The sequence below is a fragment of the Synchiropus splendidus genome, chromosome 1 (assembly GCF_027744825.2).
Source record: "Synchiropus splendidus isolate RoL2022-P1 chromosome 1, RoL_Sspl_1.0, whole genome shotgun sequence".
Classification (NCBI taxonomy): Eukaryota; Metazoa; Chordata; class Actinopteri; order Syngnathiformes; family Callionymidae; genus Synchiropus; species Synchiropus splendidus.
The window spans coordinates 70,658,043-70,681,028 of NC_071334.1; the positions used below are offsets into that span (position 1 = coordinate 70,658,043).

At 56.8% G+C, this 22,986-nt stretch overlaps 4 protein-coding genes across 13 annotated transcripts in view; 2 read left to right on the top strand and 2 right to left on the bottom strand.

The window, feature by feature from the left end:
- Positions 1 to 168: 168 nt before the first annotated feature.
- LOC128766989 (uncharacterized) lies at positions 169 to 7,481 on the bottom strand. Of its 5 annotated transcripts, none has more exons than XM_053878676.1 (9): positions 7,235 to 7,481; positions 6,608 to 6,712; positions 6,407 to 6,541; positions 6,266 to 6,338; positions 5,247 to 5,352; positions 2,962 to 4,345; positions 2,578 to 2,669; positions 1,944 to 2,010; positions 169 to 1,505 (listed from the first exon to the last, which is right to left on the bottom strand). In XM_053878676.1, the coding sequence occupies exons 2-9, from the start codon at positions 6,690 to 6,692 to the stop codon at positions 1,393 to 1,395; spliced, it is 2,055 nt and encodes a 684-aa protein (XP_053734651.1). In that variant the 5' UTR covers positions 6,693 to 6,712; positions 7,235 to 7,481; the 3' UTR covers positions 169 to 1,392. The 5 variants fall into 5 exon arrangements, 4 of the variants coding, with proteins under 4 accessions (XP_053734651.1, XP_053734635.1, XP_053734627.1 ...); XM_053878660.1 differs by lacking the exon at positions 7,235 to 7,481 and having other exon boundaries at positions 169 to 1,296; positions 1,363 to 1,505; positions 6,411 to 6,541; positions 6,608 to 7,195; XM_053878668.1 differs by having other exon boundaries at positions 170 to 1,505; positions 6,411 to 6,541.
- Positions 7,482 to 7,655: 174 nt separating this feature from the next.
- On the top strand, positions 7,656 to 15,144 carry LOC128752651 (short transient receptor potential channel 6-like). The gene is made up of 11 exons (XM_053854085.1): positions 7,656 to 8,494; positions 10,681 to 11,311; positions 12,080 to 12,247; positions 12,309 to 12,473; positions 12,539 to 12,758; positions 12,821 to 13,048; positions 13,311 to 13,575; positions 13,640 to 13,835; positions 13,901 to 14,095; positions 14,697 to 14,747; positions 14,803 to 15,144. The coding sequence occupies exons 1-11, from the start codon at positions 8,412 to 8,414 to the stop codon at positions 15,037 to 15,039; spliced, it is 2,439 nt and encodes an 812-aa protein (XP_053710060.1). The 5' UTR covers positions 7,656 to 8,411; the 3' UTR covers positions 15,040 to 15,144.
- Positions 15,145 to 16,586: 1,442 nt separating this feature from the next.
- pgr (progesterone receptor) lies at positions 16,587 to 21,360 on the top strand. Its single transcript, XM_053881039.1, has 8 exons — positions 16,587 to 17,092; positions 17,639 to 17,748; positions 18,654 to 18,770; positions 18,843 to 19,139; positions 19,237 to 19,381; positions 19,445 to 19,575; positions 20,417 to 20,574; positions 20,643 to 21,360. The coding sequence occupies exons 1-8, from the start codon at positions 16,587 to 16,589 to the stop codon at positions 20,799 to 20,801; spliced, it is 1,623 nt and encodes a 540-aa protein (XP_053737014.1). The 3' UTR covers positions 20,802 to 21,360.
- A 202-nt stretch (positions 21,361 to 21,562) lies between these two features.
- LOC128769195 (rho GTPase-activating protein 42-like) overlaps positions 21,563 to 22,986 on the bottom strand; it is a 49,694-nt gene continuing 48,270 nt past the window's right edge. For 2 of the 6 annotated variants that reach the window (XM_053882670.1, XM_053882624.1), the window contains 2 exons: positions 22,649 to 22,733; positions 21,563 to 22,576 (listed from right to left, as the gene is read on the bottom strand). In XM_053882670.1, coding sequence (XP_053738645.1) covers positions 22,528 to 22,576; positions 22,649 to 22,733 — 134 coding nt within the window. In that variant the 3' untranslated portion in view covers positions 21,563 to 22,527. Of the gene's footprint in view, positions 22,577 to 22,641; positions 22,734 to 22,986 lie in introns of all 6 variants that reach the window. The other 4 variants (XM_053882661.1, XM_053882652.1, XM_053882643.1 and 1 more) reach the window with 3 other exon arrangements.

The window sequence follows — 22,986 nt, forward strand, 5'->3', positions numbered from 1 at the left end:
AAAAGTTCTGGAGGGGGGGGGATACATTAAAAAAAACGGTACCAAAAAAACTGTACCCAGAAGTTTGAGATGAAAATAAATAAATAAAGCAGAGTGCCGAAGAATGAGCAAAAAAACAAATATATAACGATTAACAGCTGCAGGATCAATGTAGTTTTATTACCAGAAAAACGCAACATTGATTTACAAAGGTCTTTATAAAGGCATCTGTAGTGATAAGAAGTTGATAAAAAAAAAACCACATTTTAAAATAAAACATGGAAAATGACAGGAAACAAAATCAGAAAAAATGACTTCAATTCCAAAGTAAAATTCCATCGGTAAAACTTTCCCGTGGGTGAAAAACAAAGCCCAGTCCGGGAGCCACGGTGACCAGAGGAGGCGCTCGCGAGTCGTCCCACCGCAGACTCGGCTCTATTACAGTGGATCTGTGCCGTTCCCACGATTGTCATGCTAATGAGGCCCCGCTTCCATTGAGGAATCGTTTTGTCAAGACCCGCTGTTTCCCAGACGCCACATGACGGAGAGCTGCGTGCACACGGCCGCAGCAGCACCAGTCGCACTCGGTGCGGCAGTGGTCAGGGGCCCCGCTCCCAGCAGCAACACTGTAGGTTTGGGGCTGTGAGCAGGGTCCACGTCCGTGCCACACACTCAGACACACTGAAGGGGTCCCAGGCCGCAGGGGGAGGGGCGGCTGAAGACCACCCACTTCGCAGACTCGTCTCTGCTCTTCATGCCGTCACACTCCCGTCGGCCCATCCTGATCGGAGAGCGAGGCCGCCCTCTGTGGGCGAGCGTGTGTATGACAGTCGCGGACACCGGTTCCTGCGCTCTCGCACCCGATGACAGCAGCGTCTTCAGCGCGGGTCACGTGACCCCGGTGGCTGAGCCCTGTGGTGACAGCATTTCACGCCGGCTCTGAGAGGAGCGAGTCCAGACGTGGCGGTGAAGGCGGCGCGACACAGCGCGTCCATGACCTCCGGGCTCCGTCTGTTGTTAGCAGCAGAAAACCAGCGGCGACTCCTCATGAGGACGAGACCCTGCTGAAGGTCTGACCCAGCAAGGCCCCGACTCCTCAGAGTGAGGACCTTCTGAACGACACCATCACGTCACACAGACCCACGCACCATGTGACGGCCGCTCCCTGGTGTTGGTGACATCATCAACGTGTGCTGTCTCTGACCACAGCGAGTCACTAGCTAGCATGCTATGATGACCCTGGAGAGCTGGGACTTCCGCTGTCATGAGTGCTGAAGAAACATGTCGCGACCAGCAGAGGGCGCTGAGGTTCTCCGTCTAGAAGGGAAGGAAAGACTTGAGAAGGCCTCGCAGGCTCTGCAGTCCGGAGGCGGTGCCGCTCACACGCGCCGGGTCCCGGCTCCAGTCTGGAGGTCACCGGCGCTGGCGCTGAAGCCGCTGGTCCAGCCGCTCCAGCGAGAGAAGGATCCTCTCCTCTTCTAAGGACAGCGTGGAGAGCTGCGGCGGCTGGTGGGTCCAAGCAGCTCCTGGAACACAGAACCTTCACATCATCCGGGGTGGAGCCACGCGGGTGCAGCGGGTTCTCCTGTCCCTCAAGCTCTCCCAAGTCAAGGTCGCAACAGAAGTGCGTCATGTGACTGGGAGACAAACGTCATCTCATCACTTGAGCTGCCCTAGTTAAGGCTGCAGGTGCTCGGGAACCAAGTGACCTCTGACCTACGGTGCCCAGTCGCAGGCACAGCGCTCTTTAAAATATCCACCATCTCCACCCTCACAGTTCCTGACTCTGTCGCCACATTCACATAGAAAACAGGGCACCAGAAGCTCCACTCTGGTTCCCAGGTCCCATGAACACGTCAGCTATGTCAGCGGCTCAAACCCCTGAGCCTCATCAGCTGCTCTCATGACTCTGTCACTTGCTGGTCCAGACAAGAGCAGCGTCGCTGGTGCGGGAGCTTCAGTACCTTCCTCTGTGTGGGTCAGCCGGGTGGTGGCACGTGCTCTCGGCACCTCTGCAGCCTCTCCGGTTTGCTGCAGGAGACACCAGAACAAAGACTGTCATGTATGGTGCACCAGCCAGAGCAAGTGCCGTTGCATTTATAGTGTGACTTGTTCATAAACAGCTCTGGAGAAGAAACCGTGGACTCATTTGTGAGCAAACTGACAGGGATTCAGCAAAGCCGAGGCAAAGACCAGGGTCAGAGAAGAACCTTTGTCTGAGAGGAACCAGGGTCAGAGTGGAACCATGGTTAGAGAGGAACCATGGTCTGAGTGGAACATTGGTCAGAGAGGAACCTTGGTCTGAGTGAAACCAGGGTCAGAGTGGAACCATGGTTAGAGAGGAACCATGGTCTGAGTGGAACATTGGTCAGAGAGGAACCTTGGTCTGAGAGGAACCAGGGTCAGAGAGGAACCTTGGTCTGAGTGAAACATTGGTCAGAGAGGAACCTTGGTCTGAGTGAAACCAGGGTCAGAGTGGAACCATGGTTCGAGAGGAACCTTGGTCTGAGTGAAACATTGGTCAGAGAGGAACCATGGTCAGAGAGGAACCATGGTCTGAGAGGAACCTTGGTCTGAGTGGAACCATGGTGTGTGTACCTGGGACGGGCGAGGAGGTCCACTGTTGCCGTGGGCCGAGGGCAGTCTACTCCTCTCGCTTCCTGGGACCCGACTTTGGTGCACTAGAGGAGCTGAGGGAGGAAAGACTTGATGATGCATCACAGCATGCTACCGTGGCAACCGTCCTGCCGGGCACGAGGCCACTGACCGGCCCAGCATGATTCAGACCAATCACAGGCGTGTGGCCGACTGAAGCGACGAGCGACCCATCACTCCTCCGACCCAGAATCATGGACGCCACAGTCTAAATCTGAAGCTCCATGTCTGTGGACTGATGCAGCTAGGACTGGGCCAGACACAGCGGGTCGCTCACACCCCGCAGGTGGACCATCTCACACACCCTGCTGGACCATCATACTTTACCGTTCTGGGAGGCCAAGGCGCTGCGGAGCGAGTGCCACAGCTCAGAGATCTGGTCTTCAGTCGGAGTGCGGTCTAAACGGAGGCTTCTCCCGCCGCTCACCGAGGCGTGTCTCTCCAAATGAAGTGACCTTGGTCTGACCTTTGCCGGGCTCTCAGAGTCTGGGGAGAGCGTTGGGGTCACGTGGTCCTGTTTAGGGTCCAGAGCAGCAGAAGTCGAGCCATATGGAGTCCTGTCCTGGGTCCTGGGCGGCGGTGGGCGGGGCGCTATCATCTTCCCCAGAGCCTGGGCCATCTGAGCCACCGCCGCGGCAGATTGAGGTCGCGTGACCGTGCCCTTTCTGTGTGTGGCTGGGCCACAGCGCTCCCTCCAGGGGACTGCGGATTCTTGGGGCAGGTTGACTTGAACCCCAACATCTGCCCACGCTTGCTTTGTAAGGCGATCTGGGGCCGCGAGGCTGCGCCCGTGTTGGGAGGCCCCGGGGACCGAGGCCGGCCGGGGGTCCTGCCACGGAGATGAATGAGACTGAGCCGGCATCTGTGTATCCGCGGGCCCCTGGTCAGACCAGCGCAGCGTCTTCTTCCTGCCCGAGCTGGGGCCGTCCCTCTGCCGGGCCCTGGCTCGGGTCAGCTCCATGCTGTCCCGGATGGCCAGGGCCACTTGCTTGGCAAACGCCACGTCATCCGAGTCGCAGAAGCCCAGAGCGCCCCCTTGAGGCTTGAGAATCCCTTTCATGAACCTGGAGTCACAGGTCGCCACGGTTGCCATGGTCCCCGGGCACCGCCCCCCCTCACCCGCACCGCCACACCTGACCAGGTCTGCTGCGAGCGTCTGCTGCAGCAGCCTCTTGTAAAAGGGCTTCTCGTTTTTGGAGCTGGACAGTCTGTTGAGGTCCTTCTTCTGTGCCTCCTCGGCCGGCGCCGGCTCCGCTCCGGTCTCCTGGGTCAGCTCGCTCGCCGTGTTGTCGCAGCTGCTGTGACTCAGCTCAATGTTGGGTCGAAGGCTGGAGCCCATCCAAGCCTCTTTCCCAGGCGGAGGAATGGAGGACGATGGGGCTTTCTGCAGCCTGTTGTGGTGACCCGCCTGCTGCTTCCAGTCCAGATCCGGCTGGAATTCCCGCTCGCCACAAGCAGCTTTAATGGCGAGGACCAGGGCGTCGCTGCGTCCTGCGTCTGCTTCTTTGTCCAAATAAGGCGGCGGATCAGATTTCCACTTCTTGTCGTGGAGCTCCTCCGGCTTCCTCTGTGGCGAGCGGCGCACCAGGAACGGAGCCGAGCCAGATGACGGCGAGGTGACGTGGAGGCGCGGCCTGTCGAACAGGAAGAAGGACGGCGGGTTCTCCAGACTGTCTGTCATCAGGGGGCTGTCAGGGTTCTTCCAGATCTCCTGTGGAGCCAAACAGGAAGCATGAGAACCACAGCGTCCTTCACGCGACACGGAGAGACTTCATCATTTCATCCGGAGGTCGGACGTTTACTCTCAGGGTGAACTTCATATCCACTAATAAATCCATCATTTGAACTGTCAACGTCCCTTTCTGCTGGGTCAACTTCTCGACATCGATTCTCTCCTGGAAGTCAGGTACATTGTGTAGCAGGTGGAAAATACTGTTTTGTTTTATGATAAATTCCACCAAAATCCTTTTATTTTGAAACCCTTTACTTTGACTGGGTTGTACGGGTTGACGGTGAGGTCATCTGCGTCTTGACCTCAGTCTGTTCAGTGAGCTGCGAGGTGAGTGCAGTACAAGTGTTGGAACGTGTCGTGAACATGCGGATCTCTTGGTGTGTAGCATTATTGCGGGTTTTGTTACTGTTGAGTTATGAGTGTTTCAGTGAGTTTGGGGGGTCTGTCGAGTGCATGAGCATCAAAATGGCAGCTGGATGGTTGATTTTCTTTTTTTCTTTGAGAGTGCGAGAACTGCAGCTGCTCGGAACTGATTGTAGTTTCTCCATCACTTCAGAGTCTGCGTTGTGAGCTGAGAGTCAAACTCGGGAGACGAATCGACTCTTCCTCCGGTTACGTGGCGGAACACAAGGCAGAGCGCCGCTCAGTAAGAGGGGAGCGCTCACACTAAGCCGTGGAGGGTCTGTCCCAGCGACTCAGGGTGAGAGGCGGGGACACGTTCAGTTCAAACCAAGCGCTAACTTTACCCAGCAACCCTGTCCTTCCCGCCGACAGAAAACACGTCCTCCTCATCTTTGAAATAAAAAATAGCTGCGTCTCTGACACTTGGTCACATGGTCCCCCAACCTTCCCAGGTGAATGGCGAGAATGGAAGGCTCACGTGTGTCAGGTCCGGTGGTTGGGCGTCTCCAGAGATCAGCCGGTGCTGGTGCTGGACCGCAGCAGACGCTGGTCCTGGCTGAGCAGAGGATGTGCAGACGCCGCTCCTGCAGCGGAGAGAGCGACGGTCAGACAAGCAAATGCACCGCACCGTCCATCGCAGACCCTCAGGGCCTCGACCCATTCCCACGTCACAAGCCTACAGCGGTCTACAGCGGGCGGACGCAACTCGGCTGGCCTGTGGGACGCTTATGGCGCCCTCTGCTGGAGAGCCGTCCACGCAGCAGCTCCCAACAGCGATCACATACGGCAGTGATTCTTAACCCTCGGGCCGGGGGCCATGGTTGGGCCGTGAGCGCCTCCTAGATGGCCACAAAAAGTTTTTTGTTTCACACGTTTGGGCCGTGAGGGCTGCAAGACGCTCAGTTTTTAGCCACGTGGTGGCAGTAGTGAGTCAGTGAACTGACTTGACCGCTGCACATCTGTAACAGTCACCAAATATAGAGAAGTTCTTGGACAGAAACACTGAAGAAGGAAGTGATGGCGCCCCCGACAGTGAACATGGTGAACAATGGTGATACTTTCAATTAGACTTATTTATATCTTATATATGCAGTTAAATTAAAATAAATCTAAATATGATATTTAGACTTGTCACATGAGTCACATGAGCATGTGCTCGATCCGCCCCGGGCCTCCTCCCAGTTCACCACCTCAGCACTGCCTCCTCCTGGAGACTCTCCTCCGAGTCTCTCCTGGATGCCTGAGCTTTTCTCTCTCAGAGAAACTCAAAAGCTGGAGGCCACAGGTGAGAGGAGCAACCCAGCAGTCAGTGGAGAGCTGTGGCTTCTGGCTCGGCTCTTCCTTCTCCTCAGATCGAGTCCCCACGACTGGAGAACCGTCACTTGAGCTCCATCCTTGTCACTTGTGAACCAGACCCCTCCAATGGAACGTGCTAGTGAGGCGAGTTAGCATCGAAGCTCCACCAGATCAAACAGGCGACAGTGATGTGTGTGGCACCTGTGTGCAGCATTCAAGTTGCTTTTGATTTCATCCAGCGCCTCTTCGATGGTCGGGATGCTCCTCCTGGACCCTGGAGATGACCACGAGACATGAGCAACACCAGTGTGAGACTGATCCATGCTGCATGAGGAGCCTCACGCACGCCGAGGCTGCAGGTGAGCTTTCTGGAAGCGCTCCGTCGCCTCCTGTATCCTCCGGCGCCGCAGCTGCAGGACCTGCTCTCGGAGGCGCTGCTCGCGAAGGTCCCGCTGCTTCTGCTTGTCCTCCAGAGCCCTGTGTCCCGCAGAGAAGAGGACGGCCGTGAGACGTCTGGCATCAGAGGCGTTCAGTCGTCCAGACCTTCTCCGTCGATTGGTCTCCACAATGAGCCTGCGGGCCCTGGCCCTGCGCAGCTGCTTCTGCTCCTCCCCCTGAAGACCGTCATCTGCTCCAGAGATGCTGTTCCTGGGAGAAGCGCTGAGGAGAACGTGATTCATCGAAATGGAGTGAAGACACTGAGGCTGTCAGTGGGAGGGAGCAGGAAGGACAGCATGGGAAATGAGACCGAGTGAGGGAGGAGAGACGGAGAGGTGGAGCAGCTGCTGCTGATGGAAGATGGTCAACGGTGAAGAGGACGGGAGGACGGAAAAGCACGGCCGAGTCATCCTTAGAAACATTCCCGCACAGACAGCACCTGAGCCTGAGACGTCCACCAGATGTCTCGTCTGTGTTCCACCTGACAGTGGACGGCCACCTGTGTCTTAGCCTAAATCTAGATGATAGAACTCAGTCCATTCATGATCAGAGGTTAGATGACAACAAGTGTATAAGTCATATAGGATAACATTTGATCAGTCGACCCACGCTTGGACCGACTTGGTCTCAGGACCCCCGTCCTTTAGAGCCACACAGGTGGCTGAATCATAAGCAGCAGACCGGTGTGAACCTTCAACAGGTGCCGTGCTCAGTTACCTGCCGGAAGGATACGGATGACAGCGGGCGCCGCTTGGCATCTTCTTGCCCTCGGGCTAACGGAGCTAGCAGGCTAAGCTAACGTGTCGCCGGCGCCAGCGCACTGCTCTCCTCCGTTCTGCCGCTGCGGCGCTCAGGAGCAACATTCAGGTGCAACACTGTGGCCGGTTCATCGAACAGAGAGCAGCTCCGAGCCCGCACACCCGGACACTGGCCTCCAACCGTCGCTCTCTGGGAGCAGCGACGCTCCGGCTCCCAAACTCGGGACGCGTTTCCTTGACAACGGCTCTTGCGCAGCGCGCCGCGCCTCCTGCAGGGGGCGCCATGATGCTTTCACCTGTGTACATGAGATGACGTCGGCCAGTGACGAGGGCGCACTAAAAACAGCAACGGTGATATTTAAGCGATACAACTTTCATTTTACATTTACCGCGTGGCACAGAACAACATCAAAACAACGCAGTGAAAGGCGTCCCAACGCGGTCACGTGACAGTTACTTCTCACACACGTCTGTGTCTCTGTCCCTGTGGGGACCTCTCCTGGCCATTCTCTCCTCACACCTGATCCAAACTGGAACCCACTCAGAACCACCCCGTTATTTTGCAGTTCAAACCCTTAAAACTGGGGCTTGACCTCATGGAGTTCAGCCCAATTGTTTCCACATTGGCACGAGGTCCTCACAAGGTCCTGGTTCGCCATCAACCTGTCCCCACAAGGGAGGATTAACCAGCCCACACACAGCCTCAGCACGTGAAAGGAAACAGGACAGGGCAGGAAATTGGATTCAGATGTCATGTGACAGCTGGGACGCGGGCTCATTTTAGGGACCGCTCTGCGTTATTCTGTTCATCACTGGGACGGAGCAACTTTCCTGACAGTCCAAAGCTCCGTTTTCACTCAATCTCCGTCATTCCAAACAACAACAACAACAACAACCAAAGGGACGAGCTCGCGGTAAAAACGTTTGTGGCCGTTCAGTCGCGTCTGAATCCACATTTCTGCCCAGTGATCCGCTCAAGCCTGATTGATGAGTGTGAAAACCAATGACATTAACGAGGCCCTCAGTCTAATCTGCCCTCGCCAGCGTCACTCATCACACGTGCCGAGTCTCCGAGGGATGAAAGAGGTTTGTGCAGCTCAGCCGAGCGCTGTGTTGGCCGCCCGCGGCTCGGAGCAGACGGCTCGTCCGTGATGACGTCAGTCACACCCGGGAGCAGCCGCCTCGGTGTCAGGTGGGCAGCGCGAGAGCGGAGGAGAGGAGCGCGCGACCTGAGGTGAGTGAACCGCCGAATCCGCTCGCGTTCATTGCTCTCAAGAATGGGGCCTTTATTTCCAGCCCAGATGGAGGAACTGAAACATCTTGAATAGCATGTTCTGATGCTTTGTCTGGTTTTCGGTGGGGCATTTCCCAGTGGGTGGTTCTGCCTGCCTGTCTTCTTCTGGCTTGGTGTGAGTGGCCCGAGCTCAGATGTTGGTCCAGCAGATGCTGGAAGGTTCCTCCTCACGTTGGTCCCTGCTGGACAGCAGAGCTGCATGGTGGCCCTGGTAACATTGCTGTGGTCTCACGTGGAAACGAAATGAACAGAAACGCCGTGAACTGGAAAAGGAGCGCTGTTTATTGAGGACAGTCCTCCTCACAGGGAGAACACAGAGTTAGGTCGCATGAACTCAGGCATGAACAAAACGTGCGCCCGCTAGTGCCCGCCACCAAAACCAGAGACAGAAAAGAGGCCTTTTTCATTGTTCTACCTTCATGGAAGCAAATGTCCGAGGGACATGGACGTTCGGGCTCCTGCTTGTTCTAGTGGAGTCAGGGAGGAGAAGTGGAGGCTGCTGGGGAGCAGACGGTGGCTCCGTGGGGGCTTCACACTGCAGCTGCCCTGATGGAGAGGCTTTCTCATTTCCATTTTCTTCAACATACAACCACACAAGAACGGTATACAAATGGCAAAAATCTTTGAATTTTCTCCCCTAGCAAAAAGCTAAAAAAATAATGTAACCGATTCAGTGTTGGACTAACAGTGATCTGAATTGGGTGGTGGTTGTTTTGCTGGAGGTTGGTATGTTAAGGTATTTTCAGTCGCGTATACTACAAGCTCAGTGCAACGGTGAGTTGGAATTGAGCTGGCGTTTGACTGAGTTCAGCACGAGGATTTCTCTTGCGATGTGCGCTGTTTTATTTCAACCTTACAGAGGCAGAGAGCCTCTGTGGGATGTTTTGTTTTGCTGTGTTTGAGTTTCGTTTGATTTCTCAACAGACTTAACAAACATTGCTAATGGTAGAGGTGTCAAATGTTTTGATGCGTTTGTTTCAGCTCTCACGGTGATTTAAGGATAAAGCAGCAATAAACAGCATCAGTTGGAGAGCTGGCTCCTCTTTTCACTTCAGTCATCGACGCCACAAACGGAAGGAAAGGGAGAGTTACAGTGATGGTGAGATGCAGCTTTCTGAAGCACTGAGGGTGCTTTCACACCAGGGGCTCCGTCTAGAGACAGAGCTCAGAAGTCCCAGACGTGAAGAGCAGCGAGTCGGGTTTTGGTCCAGAGACGCGCCGTGATTGGCTGACACGTACGGGGCTCACAAAAATCACAACAGACTCCACAGCAGATAATGATGGACATCTGAGGATGTCCTTAGTCCTTTAGTCGTAAAAACAAAGCCAATCACGACGCGTCTTTCAGCTGACGAGGAAGTGGTAGGAGCGATGTGTCAGGGCTGAAAACTCCTTCATTGATGCATAGTTTCCCTGGTAAATGAATACAAATGTATCTGGAGGTGTTTAAGTGCCGACTGTGGAGACTGTTGTGATTTCTGGTGCGATATCAAAGAGAAGCAAAGCTCCGCAGGTGTCAGCCAATCACCTTGTTCCACAGACTGAGGAGGAGAACGGACGTAAACTTGGCAAACGATTCCATGACACACATGGTGTTTAGTGGAAATAAATGCTGCGCATGTGGTAGAGATCACCTTGACATCCTTTATTTCTCTTTCCTCTGGCTCATTGAAACATTAAAGAAACAGAGACGGTGTGTGGCAGATGTGACGTCATCACTCCGCGGCAGGTGGGACACGTCTGGTACCTGCACCGTCATCAGCTCTGTCACTGGAGCGTTTCTCAGTGCGCTGTTCATACACTCGCTGCCAGATGACTCGGGACACGCTCCGAAGGGTCGACACAGCGAACGCACATCTGGAGTGTTACCTTGGTGCAAACAAAAGTTGATCACAAAAAGTGGCATATAGAAAAACTGCACCAAAAATACACCAGTTCCAAAAAATAGGGAAAACTCAAGATATTAGTGGGTAGAATTTTAAACTCATCTGGTATAAAAGTAAAGGAGAGTCTTTCCAGCAGGATAAAAAATGAGTCCCAAACCCTCTCTAATGTATCCGATGTTTTTCTGAGAGGAAAACATCAAATAACTGAGATGTTGACTCCTCACCCTGGGCCCCTCTCAGTGGACCCATGGCCAGGCTTCAGAGGCCCCGCTGCAGCCCGGTGGAGGAGCACTTCCTGCTGTGCGTGGAGCACGGCCACGCTGCCGAGGTGAAGAGGATGCTGGACGAGCTGCCCCACCTGGACGTCAACTGCGTGGACCGCGCGGGTCAGAACGCCCTGCAGCTGGCGGTGTCCAACCAACGAGTGGAGGTGGCCCGAGTGCTGCTGCAGGAGGAGCGGGTGGCCAAGAGGGGCGACGCCCTGCTGCTGGCCATCAGCCAGGGCCACGTCCGGATGGTGGAGGTCCTGCTGAGCCACCCGGCCTCCGCCCAGGAGGAGACAGGGGACAGGTTCTCTGGCGACGTCACGCCCATCATCCTGGCCTCGCAGCGCCACCACTACCAGATGGTCCACATCCTTCTGACCAAGGGGGCGCTGATCGAGAGGCCGCACGACTGCTGCTGCCGCTGCGGCGCCTGCGCTGAGCAGCGCAGCCGCGACGCTTTCCGGCATTCGCAGTCTCGGATCAACGCGTACCGAGGCCTGGCCAGCCCCGCCTACCTGACCCTGTCCAGCCCGGACCCAGTGATGGCAGCTCTGGAGCTCAGCCACGAGCTGGAGGTCCTGGCCGCCACCGAGGAGGAGTTCAAGGTAGGGCTGGAATATAGTGGTTAATGATCATCACGATTGTTCAAACGCTTATTTGACCATGGAAGATTCTGCTGTCGCTGAGCTCTCACACTTCACTGCAGTACAATAAAAACAATGCGGACCATATCAGCATCAGCTTTATTGCCAAGGTCAGCGAGGATCCCACCAACGAGCCAAGTGCTTCGGAACAACAACTAAACTCCGATGAAAGAGTGAAATGGTTCTCTACAGAAAGTCTGCGTGGCCTGGCTTGAGAGAACAGTGGAGGCAGGAGACCATATTTCCAGCTGAGAGTCTGATGGCGTGAGCTGCGATTTCACATTCACAGCACTTTTCACCAGAGAAGTCACTCCTTGGGTTATAAACATCCATATTTGAGCTTCCTGCGTCTGCGCAGCCTGATGGATGACAAGTCTCAGGTCGAGCCATTGTCTGTGTGCATTTATCACTGGTTTTGGAAACATCTCCAACAAGCAGCTGTCGCTGCCGTCATGACTCAGAACGCTGGATGAGCGTCTGCTGCTCAGAGGTTCAGACGTGGTCCACAACACAAGAGACGAGTCACAGACTCGACAGCGGTGGTGACACCAGTTCACATCAATAGATTCGCAATCACAATGCACAAGAAAAAAATGTCAGAGACAATGTCAGTTTCATAGTTTTACTCTGACTCCAGGAGGGCCTCATAAATCCGGTCCAAGGGCCACATTTGGCCCCCGGGCCGCACTTTGCCCAGGTCCGCCAGTGGCTCTGACCTTTGTGTTGCAGAGCGACTACCAAGAGCTGTCCACGCAGTGTAAGGACTTGGTGGTGGGGCTCCTGGACCTGTGCAGGACCACGGAGGAGGTGGAGGCCGTCATCAGCGGGGACTTGGACTCGCGCGGCGGAGAAAGGCTGACCCGGCTCCAGCTGGCCATCAAGTACCAAGTCAAGAAGGTAAAACCAGGACTGGTTGTGATGCGACCTGACCTCTGACTCTCCGCCGGCGGTGTTGCAGTTCGTGGCTCACCCCAGCTGTCAGCAGCAGCTTCTGTCCACCTGGTACCAGAACTGCTCCGGATTGCCGCAGCGAACCACGGCCATGAAAGTCCTCCTGGTTCTGGGAATTGCCGTGGGGTTGCCGGTCCTGTCCTTCGTGACCTGGGCGGCTCCGTCCAGCAAGGTCAGGAGCAGCCGGCGCGCTGGCTCCGGTGCCCTCCAGTGGAGTGACCGGTCTGGCTCTTCCAGGTCGGGAGGCTCATGCGCGGCCCGTTCCTCAGGTTCGTGGCCCACGCCGCCTCCTTCCTGGGATTCCTGCTCCTGCTGGGGCTGAACGCCGCCGAGCGCTTCCAGGGCCCGGCGCTGCTGCCCAACGCGACGGCCCGACCCGACCACCCCTCGCAGCTGTTCCGCATGAAGACCACCCGGCTGAGCTGGATGGAGACGCTCATCGTCTCCTGGGTCATAGGTCAGCGCCGCTCCTCACACTGCAGCTGCGCGTCTCCTGTCAGCAAGAGCCCTTGTGTGCAGGTAAAACCTGGGAGGAGTCTCGGCGCGTCTGGTGGCAGGGCCTTGGCGAGTACCTGTCCCAGCCCTGGAACCTGCTGGACTTCAGCATTCTGGCCCTCTTCACTGCCTCGTTCGCCGCGCGGCTGACGGCCTTCTGGCTGGCGTGTTCGGCTCAGCGTTACGTGGACCTGCACCTGGCCCACCCCTCCACCACCTCGCTGCCCCCGGAGGTCCAGTACTTCCAGCTGCGTGAGTCAAACACCTGCCCATACAACTGCTTAAACCCAAGGTTAACAAGTGCCTTTTTGTTTAGCTTTGAATTTCTGCCTTTCAACATACAATAATTCGTAGTAACAATACTATATATACGTATATACACGTATATATAAAGCCTTCCTGCACGAGGCGGGGTGTGAGAGAGTCCAACCTTTGAAGCGAGTCAAACAGGCCTCCAGCTCTCCTCTGCTGCCAGTGTCAAGCGACCCGGGTGTGTGGCTTCTCTGCTTCCCAGCGCGGCTCCACTGGCTGCCCTCCGACCCTCAGCTCATTTCCGAGGGCCTCTACGCCGTGGCCGTGGTGCTGAGCTTCTCACGGGTCGCCTACATCCTGCCGGCCAACGAGAGCTTCGGCCCGCTGCAGATCTCGCTGGGTCGCACGGTGAAGGACATGTTCAAGTTCTTGGTGGTGTTCGTCACCGTCTTCGTGGCCTTCATGGTGGGAATGTTCAACCTGTACTGCCACTACCTGGGAGCCAAGCTCAACCAGGCCTTCACCACGTGAGTAAGGAGAGGGTCCCGGGTCGGGTCGGTGCGGGTCGGGTGACCCTGGCTGTCTGCCCAGGCTGGAGGAGAGCTTCAAGTCTCTGTTCTGGGCCATCTTCGGGCTGTCGGAGGTCAAGTCCGTGGTGGTGAGCGTGGACCACAAGTTCATCGAGAACACGGGCTACGTTCTGTTCGGACTCTACAACGTCATCATGGTCATCGTCCTGCTCAACATGCTCATCGCCATGTTCAACAGCTCCTTCCAGGAAATCCAGGTCTCAGGAGGAGGTCCTGCTGGAGGAACCCCTCGCTGATGCTCCTCTGCTCTGCTCTGCTGCAGGACGACGCCGACGTGGAGTGGAAGTTTGCTCGAGCCAAACTCTGGTTCTCCTACTTCCAGCAGGACGGGACCTTGCCGGTCCCCTTCAACCTGGTGCCCAGTCCCGGAGCCGTGCTCGCCCTGCTGAAGGGAGTCAAGACCTTCCTCTGGGACCGGACCACCGCCGGCTCCAGCGAGGAGACGCAAGTGCACACGGTGAGACGGGCTGAAGGAGTGTCAGGGGTCACGCTCGTGGGGGGCAGCTGAGGCCTCATCACACACTGTGTTGAGACTGAACACTGCCACCTGCTGGACAGTAGCCGACTCGACAGACTGAGCTGACACTGACTTGATGACCTGGCGTCTGCAACAACATCACTGAAGTCTCTGCATTCATATTGTGTTATTCCACATCTGTAGATCATGTCAACACCTGTGAACATCTCAGTGAAGACCACGTGACGGAGGATGCTGGTGGACTTTTGGCACATTTTTATTCAAAACGATGCGTTTTTCCAATGTTTTAAAATGTCCTAAATGAAGTCTGTTGCGTTTCTGGCAAAAACACTCGTGAAGTCAGAGTTAGCTTGACATTCATTTGAACTAGAAGGGAACAAGACAAGTGGCACACCTGAGACAAACGGGCTCAGACAAGGAGACTGAAATCCAAACCTGATTCTGCGGCAGCAGATCAACATGGTGCCACACGGCAGACAACTTGTGTTTCCCCTGGAGCTGCTCCATAAGCCACAGAGACTCGTCCGTTCACTCACTCACGGTCACGTGACTGGCTGTGTGTCCGCTTGTGCCGTCACAGCTGAGGGACGAACGGAGCCAGGATCCATCCGTCAGCCCCACTCGCCACCAGGTGAGTCTCCCACCACCTTCCGGCTGGAGGAAGTTCCAACGTGCGCTGCCCCCAGCAGAAGCTCATGAGGCGCCTCGTCAGGAGATACGTGGCGGAAGCTCAGCGAGACGCGTCCTGGCCGCGCGTGCCCGCCAGACGCGTCACCCCGCGGCCCTCTGCAGGTGAGCTGAGGGAGATCAAGCAGGACATCTCGGCTCTCCGCGTCCGGCTGCTGGAGCAGCAGAAGCAGGAGGCGGAGCTGGTGGCGCAGCTGCGCCAGAAGCGGAGGCCTCCGGAGCATCCGTCCGGCTGAGAGCGGGAGTCCGGTGCCAGCGCCGAGCAGTCGCGCGCTTCACTGTCGTCCCTCCATGTGCGGTGTCTGTCGCCTTCTCCAGTAAACACACCCTTTCTTGGTCCAAACTCTGGCGTCGATCTTATCAGTGTTGTTGTCCGATGAAAGCAAAAGTGAAGACAGAGAATCACCACTAGGTGGCGCCCGCACACCAGCGTTGACTCCCAGAGATGTGTTCCTGCTGGAGCACAACCATAAATCCTGGCCCCCTCTTCTGGTCCCCCGGTGACGCGAACCGTGCGTGTGAGGAACGCGGCCGCGGCTTTATGGCGCCATTACAGCTGGGCGCAGGTGCTGCAGCGCGCTTCCTGCTGCGCGGCGACGCGCGTGTCTGGGGCAGAGTGACCTGTGGACTTGACGCACCGCTCTGAGGAGTGGCGCCCCCCACAGGCGGCCTGCTGCGGAGCCTCGTGTGAGCCCCAGTGTTTCCTGACCTTCACAGCCACTAGGAGGCGCTCTGCTCACTAACACGAGTGAATGAGGGCGCCCCCTGCTGGGCTCTGCCCCATCTGAGGTCCCTTCCACCTGCTGCTCGCTGAGCCTCTCACAGGTGACAGAGCTCCGCCCACATGCTTGAAGGGCGTGAGAACGCTGGTGGACCACGGGGAGGCAGCCGCACCAGCAGGCCACGGTGCTGCACACGCGAGCTTCCGGGCCACTTTGAAAAGAGTGTTGAGGGCCACACACCCGATGAGGAGGGCCAGCGTCGGCCCCCGGCCTTCAGTTTGAGCACCCACACAGCATGCAGAGTGACTGAGTCGCTCCAGCTGCAGGGGTTGCACTGCGTCTGAGACTCGGGCGAAGAGGCGCGGTCCTCGTAGAGTCCCCTGTCAGGAGTGTGAGGGAGCTTTATCACTGGAGGAAACGCATGACGCAGCAGAGCAGGTCAAGGCCGGCCAGCGCATCAGCTTCCACGCTATCGCACAGATACCGAGCCCAGTGACGCGAGCAGGACCTGACCCAGATCTGCGTCCTGAGAACTGCAAGTCAGCCACTCTGAAATGATCCTCGAGTGGCTCGGTTCCAGCGGCCTCAGGTTGGCGGTGTCCACCAGGGGGCGGAGAATGAAGCCGGTGCTGTGAACGTTGACGAGTCCCGAGTCACTGCCGGCGCCACGCTCTTGTCTCTGTCGACTCTGGAGCAGGTTCCTCTTTGAAATCATCTCCTGCTCACTGTCACATGAAGGAGCAGCACCTGGAGCTCGCTCCAGGACTCGCTGCTCCTGCTGCGAGGAGGCAGGCATGACCCCGCTGTGACCTCCGGGGTTCCACACGCTGCGATCCACTACTGTAGCCGACTGGTTCTCAGGCTCCGGGGGGCCACCTGAAACGAGCGTAGGAGCCCCATTTGGCCCCCGAGCCTCCAGTTGGACTCGCCTCGAGTCTCCGCTCGTGACGCAACAGGAGGTGTGTTCGAGCTGCTCTTCATTGGCTGAAGACTCGCGGAGCCGCGCGGCTGACTCGCTCTTTCCTCAGCTGAGTTGGACCTGTGGAGCGGAGCGCACCAGGATGGTGTCCATCGCCGACTCCAGCGACTTGACGGAGTCCGGCCTCGACTGCGCTCACTCGGACTTGTCTTCCGCCGCGGCGCGTCACGGCGGCGCGCTGATCCACAGCGGCGGCGGCGGCGGCGAGGTCTTCAAGGACTGTCATCTGTTTGACGGCGCCGCCAAACCCCAGTTCGAGTGTGGCGACGTCGCGTGGCCGCTGCTGTCCGAACCCGCCGCGTTCAAGTTCGTCAAGGACGAGAAGGAAGCGGCGGTGCCGACGCTGGACCGCAGGCTCGGCGAGGGCGGCTTCGCCGGACCGGACGGTTCCGTGAACTTGGACTCCGGGGCTTCTGCGGTGGCCACCTTTGACCCCAGCGCGACCCCGCCGGCGGTGTACAGGAGCTGGCACGTGACGCCCACCGAGCCCCAGTACTGGTGCCAGTCCGCCGGCGGCACCGAGGAGCCGTTCTCCTGCTCCTACCCGAGCGTGACCCAGAGGAGTCCTGCCTTCCCTCCCTACCCGGGGTGAGACTCGTCCTGACTTTGAAGGAGTCGTCACGTGACCTCGCGACAGAATTTGGGGACAGCACGTTTGATGTTGTAACGCAGCGAATGACCGAAAGTAATGGTTTCTTCAAGTGGAACCATATAAGCCGTGACACACCAATATGGTCGTCATCGCTATTAAAACACATTTATTTGGACGATAACGTTTCAAATATTGTCACTAAATGGTTAAAAAAAATCAGAATATTGAAGTTATTGTTTAAACTAGAGATATAGTAGAAGTATAAGACGAGAGGGGATAAAGGATGGAAGGAAGTATGGTGTTAACTCCGCTTTAATCTTCTATATTCCCTGAAATTCAGTTCATAATAAGTGATGAATTTGAAAGAAAGTCATGAAAGACCACGCTGTATAAAACTCCAGATAAGGAAGAAGACAAGCGATTACTCAGCAGATTCACGAGCGCCTGTGGCTTCAGAACGTGGTGAAAATGACGTGAAAGGGTGCTGGGGGCGTGCCCTCTCTGCTCAGAGCCCAGGCTCACGGTGCTGCGCTTGCTTCCAGGGCGCCGCCTCAGAGAGCGTGTGTGATCTGCGGCGACGAGGCGTCGGGCTGTCACTACGGCGTGCTGACCTGCGGCAGCTGCAAGGTCTTCTTCAAGCGAGCGGTGGAAGGTGAGACGACACAGGCTCCGCCCCTCTCCCCCTCAGGCCTCACCTGTTCTCTACACACTGTAGCAAACTGTAACTGACTCGTAAGCTCCATCAGCTCCAGTCCACCTGGTCGTTCAAGTGACTCACCACTTTACATCACAATGTATTTTCATTTTGAATTCAAATTCTAGCCGTCAACTCGCGATGATCTAACACTTCCGACCCAACACTTCCTCTCGTGTTCGACCTCAGACGGGTCTGACGGTGGGTTTGGTCGCCCTCGGAGTGAAGGTAACCATTAGCGAGGCCCGTCACACGCCCTCATAGAACGGAAGTTAGGTTCAGGTAACTTACCATTCCATGCCGATGATGCTTGAGCTCTCTCCCTGATGGTTCCGCCAGCAGCAGCGCCCCCTGCTGCTCGGTGACGTCATCACCACTGGCCTCACGGTGAGAGCAGTTGGATGACTGGAGTTCAGTGAGCACGACTACTGACCACTGCGGGGCGAGTCTCCTCCAGACTTCTGTCTCAGTGTTTGGTCCTAATGTTTTGATCTGAAGGGCGAGTGACTCGTGACTCACGGGTTAATCTGCGAGTCGTCTCAGGATAAGCAGCGTGTCTGACTCGTGGGTCCGAGTGGCCCCGGTGCGAGTCACCTGTCTGCCCGGTGGCTGGCAGCAGAGCGCCCTCTGGTGGGCGGGATGGTGCTGCGACTCCAGGCTCTGCTCCTCTCCTCTGTTACCAAACCGCGGCCATCACGACCTTCTGCGGAGGAGCTGAGCCGCGCTGGTATCACGCCGACCGCTGCGTCTTATCTTGTTATCTGGAGACACAGAAAAGCCGCGGCTCATCACGGCCGTGTCACCGCGTCCTGACAGCCTGCCGACGAGGCTCCTCTCACGGCTGCCCCCCTGTGGCTCCGCAGGACATCACAGCTATCTCTGCGCCGGACGCAACGACTGCATCGTGGACAAGATCCGCAGGAAGAACTGCCCGGCGTGTCGCCTGCGGAAGTGCTACCAGGCCGGGATGATGCTGGGAGGTAGGTGCCGGAGCCTCCGCTGCCGTGAGGGGACCCTCCTGTCCTGGCTGACCCTCCTCTGCTCCGTCTCAGGCAGGAAGCTGAAGCGGCTCGGGGCCCTGAAGGCCCTGGGTTTGGCCCCGCCCCTGGCGTTCCAGTCCCACCTGGCCACGTCCAGCGAGGCTCAGGCCTACGGCGGCGCCACCTGCATCCGGGAGCTGCACTTCTCTCAGCAGATCATCACCATTCTGGCCAACATCGAGCCGGAGGTGGTCTCCTCGGGCTACGACAGCAGTCAGGTGCAGGCCCCTCATCTGCTGCTCAACAGCCTCAACCGCCTCTGTGAGAAGCAGCTGGTGTGGATCGTCAAGTGGGCCAAGTCCCTGCCGGGTGAGTGGTGGACCCCGACCCTGGCCGGACCTTGATGTGTTCTCAGAGGGGTCCGTGGTTCCTCCCACGCTGAGCTCTGCGTCTGCCTCCTCCGCAGGCTTTCGGAGCCTCCACATCGAGGACCAGATGACCCTGATCCAGTACTCCTGGATGAACCTGATGGTCTTCTCTCTGGGCTGGCGCTCCTTCCAGAACGTCTCCAGCGAATTCCTCTACTTCGCCCCGGACATGATCCTGAGCCAGTGAGTGGCTGGAGGAAGGGCCCCCCGGTGAGAGTCCAGTCTGACCTCTGGTGTCGTCCTCAGGGAGCAGATGAGGAGGTCTCCCATCTACGACCTGTGCTTGGCCATGCAGTTCATCCCTCAGGAGTTCTCCAGCCTGCAGGTGACCACGGAGGAGTTCCTCTGCATGAAAGCCATCATCCTGCTCAACACAGGTGAGTCGGCCACGCCCCCTCACCAGTCCGCTGGAGTTCCAGGAAAGGGCTGCGGAGTGACTCGGGTCAGAGCTCAAGCCTGGGGGGCGTGTCCTCTCATCCAGCCGACTGCCGGCTGGTGAGGGAGGCGCCAGTGGGCGGAGCAAAGGGGAGGAGACGGCGAGAAGCTTCAGCTGTTTCCTGCTCTGTCGACTGCCTACGCTCACGCTGATGTAGCGCCATCTGTCCGATCGACAGATGTTTGTTCATCTCAAGATTTACCTTCAGTTTTCCGTATTTTTTTGGTGGTTTAAAGTTGATTTGAGTTTTATGGGGTTTTTTTTTTTTCACTTCTGTCTATTCGTTTGGTCAGACAGTCGTGTCACATCTCTTCTTCAAAGACAATTTTTCTCTGTCTTTTATCATCAATATTCATTTTTTCCACCTTCGAAACACTTTTCGTCTGGGTTACAAGAACAAAAAGAGGACACAGTACTAAATATTAATCTTAAAAAACCTGACCAGGCGACCCAGGAGGTCAACTGTGATCAGGCAAGTTGATAAAAAGGTCAAAAAAGCCAATCCATCGCTGCAGAAAACAACAAGTAAAGCTCCAAATGAAAAGCTTCTGAGCAGTAGAGGAACATTGTGCGATAAAAACCAAACTGCCCTCCAGTCACAGACAGTCGACGCCGCTGAAGCTCCTCCCCTTTGCTCCGCCCACTGGCGCTTCCCTCACCAGATAGATGGATGAGAGGACACGCCCCCCAGGTTTGAGCTCTTTCCTGGAACTCCACCTGCCTGGGTCAGTCCGGGTGCAGCGCCACTCCTGGTCTGTTGCTGACTGGGCGTTTGTGCCCAGTGCCGCTGGAGGGCCTGAAGAGTCAGGGCGCCTTCGAGGAGATGAGGCAGAACTACATCCAGGCGCTGACCCGGGCCGTCCACATGCAGGAGAGGGGCGTGGTGGCCAGCTCGCAGAGGTTCTTCCGCCTGACCAAACTGATGGACGCCATCCACGAGGTGAGCTGCTGGCCGCGCCCCGCTTGCCCCGCCCCCTGACTCACCTGACCTCCTGTGTCCCCGGGCAGATCGTGAAGAAGGTCAACCTCTTCTGTCTGACCACCTTCATCCAGGCCGAGGCCATGAAGGTGGAGTTCCCGGAGATGATGACGGAGGTCATCGCGTCGCAGCTGCCCAAGGTGCTGGCCGGCATGGTGAAGCCCCTCCTCTTCCACTCCCCGAAGTGACGCGGGCCAGAGGCAGCCGCCGCCGCCGCTAGCTCAGCCGCCGCTTCACTGCTCCCCCAGCGCACCAGTTTACGTGGAGGGCAATGCTCCGACCTTCAGCTGACCTTCGAAGATTGGGTTCACTATCAGACGCTCGTGCAAGCTAGCTTGAGATGCTAGCTCGTGCTAGCTTGAGGTGTGACGGAAGGAGGCAGAGATGACTTGTGATTCCAGCTTGGTTTTGTGGCGGCTCGCACCTTGGATTCTCCAGTCACATGGGCCTGGTCCAGATGCCTGAGAGTACCGCCGATGTTAACCCTGCCTCATCTGAGGACCAGCTGGTGCTGGACTGCAGACCAGGAAGTGCAGCGAGAGTCGGGGTGTTGCTGTCCGTGTGAGGTCGGAGGTCAGATGCCTGTAGGTCCCTGGGTTCCAGACAGTTCCTTTAACCCTGCAACTTCTTCATCCTCATCTCCATGAAGGAGGGCAGCCGCTTCCCTTTGATCTTTTCATCTGTAAACACGCGGGTCAGAAGGTCTGACCCGGACGCCAGACTCCACTGGCTGCTGTGCAATAAAGATGGAGAAACAGCAGTCGGGCTTCTGTCCTCTGTTTTCCACCAATCACAGGCTGGAACGCTGCCAACTCCGGGCGTCGGTCACTGTCCGGACCCTGGATCTGAGTGGACCGGGTCCTCTCTCAAGCCGAGGGAGTCTTATCCCTAACACCAGGGTTGTTAGTCCCGGTCCCGTGGACCAATCAGAGGTCAGAACCGCCTGGAGAACAAGCGAGTCTCACTTCACTGACAAGAAATTGAGATTCAACCTGACCAGATCAGGAAGAAACACTTTTCCTGACCGTGATTTGGGCTAGTTACTCGCTGCTAGCAGCCAACATGGCGCGCAATAAACTAGCTGTGAAGCGGTGTGGTGTTGTGACAGTCAATACCGAGCTTCAGAAGTACAAGAGCATGTTTTGCCTCTCAAGACTTTGTGAAGTAAATAAACCAACATACACGCTGTGGGCATGTTAAGCTAGCTGCTAGCTCGGCTAGCTCCTCAGTGTTTCCTTCTCATCAGTGCTTTCACTTTGACTCATGAATGAGTGAGGAAAAACCCTCACCCTTCCATCCACGCCATGAAAACAGCACCAGGGACTTGAGTTTCAAAATAAAAGGCCAAAAGCATCAGTGACTCAGTGAGAGCTGTTGGTGTCTGTTGTCACGGCAACGCATGATAACAGTGAAGGTGAGTCTTCGTGGCCTTTGATGTTGACGCTGCGCCGCAGAGGCGCCATGACACAGCAGTAACACACCCAACACTTCCTCGTCGACGCTCAGTAAAGTGACTGCACATGTGAAAGACTCGGTTGCACTCGAAGCTTTCTCACGGTCCTGAATCCGTCTCGTCATTTATTAGGTACAAAGCTAACACAGCGAGTGGCAGCGCTACAGCGGAGGCTGTCGCAGAGATATATTGAAGAACAGACACGTGCTGCGACGCTGGGGGCGTGTCTGCTGAGCAGGGCAGGACCAGCGTCTTCTGGTCCGACCACCGCCGCCGGGCCGTGCCGACATGTTCCAGTCGCCAGGGCAACTCGCGTGGCCAGGTGTGAGGTCATCAGAGACTTTTGGGGGAAACAAGTTGAGAAACCAAAAAGAAAAAGTTGAGATGCAGGTGACGGTGAAGTTAAAAACAGAGTGAACAAGTGAGGGTCAGTCTGTCGTGGACATCACTTTCCAGGAGGATCAAGTCAAGTCCCCAAAGGTCTGGAGAAAACCAGGCTCCGCACCGCGGCTGTTGAACACAGTGAAGTAAGCGCAGAAACAGGAAGTGGTCTCCATGGAGACGGTGATGTTTACCCCTCACAGGTAGAGCACGTAATTCTCAGGGACGAGGCCCGTCCTGCCCTGGTGGGTCGCCTGGAGCCAGCCCGGTTCCACGGACGGGTGAACTGGAGGACCAGAGGAGAGAGAGCCGTGTTTGGTTACACAGCAAAAAGACTTGGACACGGGTCGCGGCGCTCCGGCTCCATCAATCATCCACGCCGACCGTGCGGGCGGATGGTTGCTGGAGAGGCGCGTGGCGACTGGTAATAAAAGCAGTGAGCCTTTGTTGACGCGCTGTGGCGAGACGCGGGCGCCAGGTTAGCGTGACCCGCGGGGATGGCACTCAGCCGAGCGGAGTGGAGAGCCAGTTAACGCCTG